Source organism: Clupea harengus, chromosome 7 (genome assembly GCF_900700415.2).
Source record: "Clupea harengus chromosome 7, Ch_v2.0.2, whole genome shotgun sequence".
In the NCBI taxonomy this organism is placed as follows: domain Eukaryota; kingdom Metazoa; phylum Chordata; class Actinopteri; order Clupeiformes; family Clupeidae; genus Clupea; species Clupea harengus.
The window spans coordinates 3,865,806-3,869,358 of NC_045158.1; the positions used below are offsets into that span (position 1 = coordinate 3,865,806).

The 3,553-nt window shown below is 41.1% G+C and overlaps 1 protein-coding gene across 1 annotated transcript; it reads left to right on the plus strand.

Moving 5' to 3' along the window:
* The first annotated feature begins 1,087 nt into the window (after positions 1-1,087).
* On the plus strand, positions 1,088-2,586 carry LOC116221209 (THAP domain-containing protein 6-like). Its single transcript, XM_042708163.1, has 3 exons — positions 1,088-1,110; positions 1,661-1,874; positions 2,302-2,586. Exons 1-3 carry the CDS (start codon positions 1,088-1,090, stop codon positions 2,527-2,529), a joined length of 465 nt encoding a protein of 154 aa, XP_042564097.1. The 3' UTR covers positions 2,530-2,586.
* Positions 2,587-3,553: the final 967 nt, after the last annotated feature.

Sequence of the window (3,553 nt, forward strand, 5' to 3'; positions counted from 1 at the left end):
TGTTTGCAATAAATGACTCGAGAAGGTCTTGTAAATTAATGATTTCTTGTCGGCTGAATCGGTAGCGCTCATACAAGAATAATGGATCTTGGCGATCGCAAAGAACTCTCTCCCTCCGCTAATCTAACTCTAATATCAGTCCTTGGTCAATGGGATCCCTCCTTTTTCCGGGGGTGTGGCAAGCTTATCCAGCTACACTTAAGTTAGCCTGCCCTGGAGCAGGTTAGTGCTAATCGATATGTAACTATGGTGATTTATCAAAAGTTGCTTCCACGAACCAAAAAGAGGGGCGTTTTTTATCTTAGCCTGAAAATTAGCTCGCTAAACCGCTTAGCGAGCTACGACGAATACCCCCCTGATGTGTTATAATACATAGTCTAGTTTGTTTTCGTATCATTCCTGGCATGTGACATCAAGAAGTTTAGCCGTTGTGTCATGATTTGGGACCACCTTACTAAAAGACTTTATGCCTGTTGTGTGTGACCATGTGCCTCTGTCAGGGGCGGACTGGCCATCGGGGATACCGGGGGAATCCCCGGTGGGCCGACGAGGTTGGGATGGTCCAAAATACCGGCCAACGTCTATAATCAACCGGCCGTCCCACTTAAGCAGCTTCCACACTGCCCCGACAAACGCCAACATTCTCCAACTAACGCCAACATTCTAAAGTTGGCAGTTGTTGGCAGTAGTTGGCATAGACATATATACATAGACACCCCATTGGCCCTTGGCTCACGTGTCAACTCGCCGCCATCTTGGGGAGGTAATCATTTTTTTGTTACAATGTGTCTGGATGGGATTTCGGGAAAAGATACATGGCAATAATTTGGTATTTCATGGGTCTACAGTGTTTCCGTTATGGTTCGAGCACTTATTGATGTGTTCTTATTTCATTTTATGAATCTGAACTCTAACTGTCATTTCGCGTGACCGGTAATTTTAAAGACAAACGAACTCAACTCACTCACAAATACCGTTACTCAGTAGATTGAAGACATATAATATAGTCACATAAAGTCATAAAGTCAAGATGCCTCAGTATTGTGCAGCTTGGGGCTGTAAAAACGGCAGAACAATAACAACAAGAATGCGTGGAATAACCTTTCACAAGTAAGACTGAACAATTATTTCTGGTTGTATTTTGCCATTATAACATGATCTATGTTGAGACTAACAGTTAGTTGGCTACCAGTCAGACTATTAGCTAATAGCTAACGTGAAATTGACATGGGGAGCCTAGCCTAACGTTACGTTGTTCTAACATTTGTCAAAAGAAGAGGATATTGGCCTAACCAGAAATATAGGCTTTATATATATATATATATATATATATATATATATATATATATATATATACAGTCTACCGTTACTTGAATGTCGTTAATTATATAGCATAAATGGTTGCAACGGAAAAACTTGAATCACTGCTGTGCCGTTGAGTTCGTTTGTCTTGCTTTTTAAATTAAACGGTTCACGCCAAATGACAGTTAGAGCTCAGACTGTAACTGAAACACACTAGACCCATGAAATACCAATGTATTGCCATGTATCTTTTCCCGAAACTAATTGTAACAAAACACCTGCGTTTCGGCTGGGCGACTGACATATTATGAATCTGACTATAGTTAGCTGGCTAGCTAACATTTCTCACACTTTGAAGGTTTCCCAAAGAGAAGGAGTTGAGGAGGCAGTGGGAATTTGCTGTTAGAAGGGAACATTTTTCCGCCAGTGACTACTCCGTGCTCTGCAGTGAGCACTTTAAGCTGGATGACTTTGACAGGACAGGTCAGATTGCCAGGATTAGGGATGGCGCTAAACCAACAGTCTTCATTTTCCAAAGACTAGGTGTATCACTAGGCTATAAGGAGTTGAGAGCAAGTCAACATATTATTTGCTGAAAATTATTATTATATATTTTTTTAAATGTCTAGGAATCAAAGATGTAATGTATATTACACTGTGAGATACTTTTTTTGAGTATTTTTTCCTGTCTAGGAATCAAAGATGTAATGTATATTACACTGTGAGATACTATTTTTGAGTATTTTTTCCTTCCATTTCAGCAAGTGGCAACCAGGACAACACAAGCCTCAATGAAGGCTGAAGAGAGCCTGTCAGTGGACTGTTGTCTGCAAGAGGCTGAACCTCTACCTAATGTTGTGAGTATTTGTACTAGCTATGCATCAAGCATCAGTGTAAATGTAAAATGTGTATACATAAGTCGCTTTGGATAAAAGCGTCTGCTAAATGACTAAATGTAAATAAACATTACTCAAAATATTTCATCCTTCTTTCTTCTAGGAACACCCCTATGCAATGCCTGCATCTCCCACTGGTCTGAAGACTAGACTCAGTGAAGCCTTGGCTAGGGTGGAGAGTCTGGAGCGAGATAGGAGGAACACTAAGGTACGAGAACGGAGGGCAAAAAAAACGGTGCATGGTCTTCTGGAGGATCTCAGGGGGAAGAACCTCATAAATGAAGAGCTGAAAGAAAGGCTTGATTTTTACTCAGGTAAAATTAAACTTTGAACTTCATGCATATCTTAGGGGTGTACGCAACAGAGGATTAATACAGAGTATTATTAAGGCAGAAGCGTAACAATAAAATAATTGCAACATCATGAGTTCAAATATGCACCTTGTAACTGGATTTCCTGCATGTACATTCTAAATACCAAAAAAATCTACTTATTATTTTAAGGGCACTTACAAATGAGTCTGTGTTAACTGAATTTCGGATCTTCATACTAGACCTCCCCTTTGTGTCAGAATAAACATATTATTGCCGTTTTCATAAGGGAATTAATCGAAGAACAGCATACTCTTTCACGCACTTACTAATTAGTCTGTGCTATCTGAATTTCAGATCTTCCGATAGACCTCCTGTCAAAACAGGGCCATGAGTACACCAAAGACCAGAGGGAGTTTGCCCTCACTCTCCACCTACATGGTCCAAAAGCATACAACTATCTGAGAGAGTCTCTCCACCTTCACCTACCACATCCACAAACACTGCAAAGGTATTTGTCATGTCATTTAATTGCATTTTTTAGAATTACTGGTTCAAATACATTATATAACTGCTTTTTCATTTGATAAAGGTGGATGAGTTCTGTGGATGCCAAGCCTGGCCTCAACATGATGATGTTGGACATGTTGAGCAAAAAAAGAGCGGAAGATCCAGTCAAATATGGACGTGTGGCTCTCATGTTGGATGCCATGGCCATCAAAAAGCATATCCAGTACAATCCGAATACCCAAAGAATGTCTGGATTTGTGGATATGGGGGATGGCATTAATGAGACAGATGTTGCCACTGAGGCTCTTGTCTTTATGGTGGTTGGCCTACAAGGCCATTGGAAGGCTCCCATTGGCTACTATCTTACCAAGTCTGTGACCCCTGACACACAGAAGGTCCTGCTGGTCCATGCGTTGGAGGCACTGCATGCGCGTGAATTAAGGGTCATGTGTGTGACAATGGATGGGCATGCCTCCAATATTAGCATGTGTAACCAGCTTGGGTGCCAGCTAAAGGCAAACCCTTCTGAGCCCT

Coding starts and splice junctions, on each gene's coding strand:
- LOC116221209 (XM_042708163.1), top strand. CDS start 1,088: ATGCGTGGAATAACCTTTCACAA. Junction 1,111..1,660: donor CGTGGAATAACCTTTCACAA/GTAAGACTGAAC, acceptor CACACTTTGAAG/GTTTCCCAAAGAGAAGGAGT. Junction 1,875..2,301: donor TAGGCTATAAGGAGTTGAGA/GCAAGTCAACAT, acceptor TCTTTCTTCTAG/GAACACCCCTATGCAATGCC.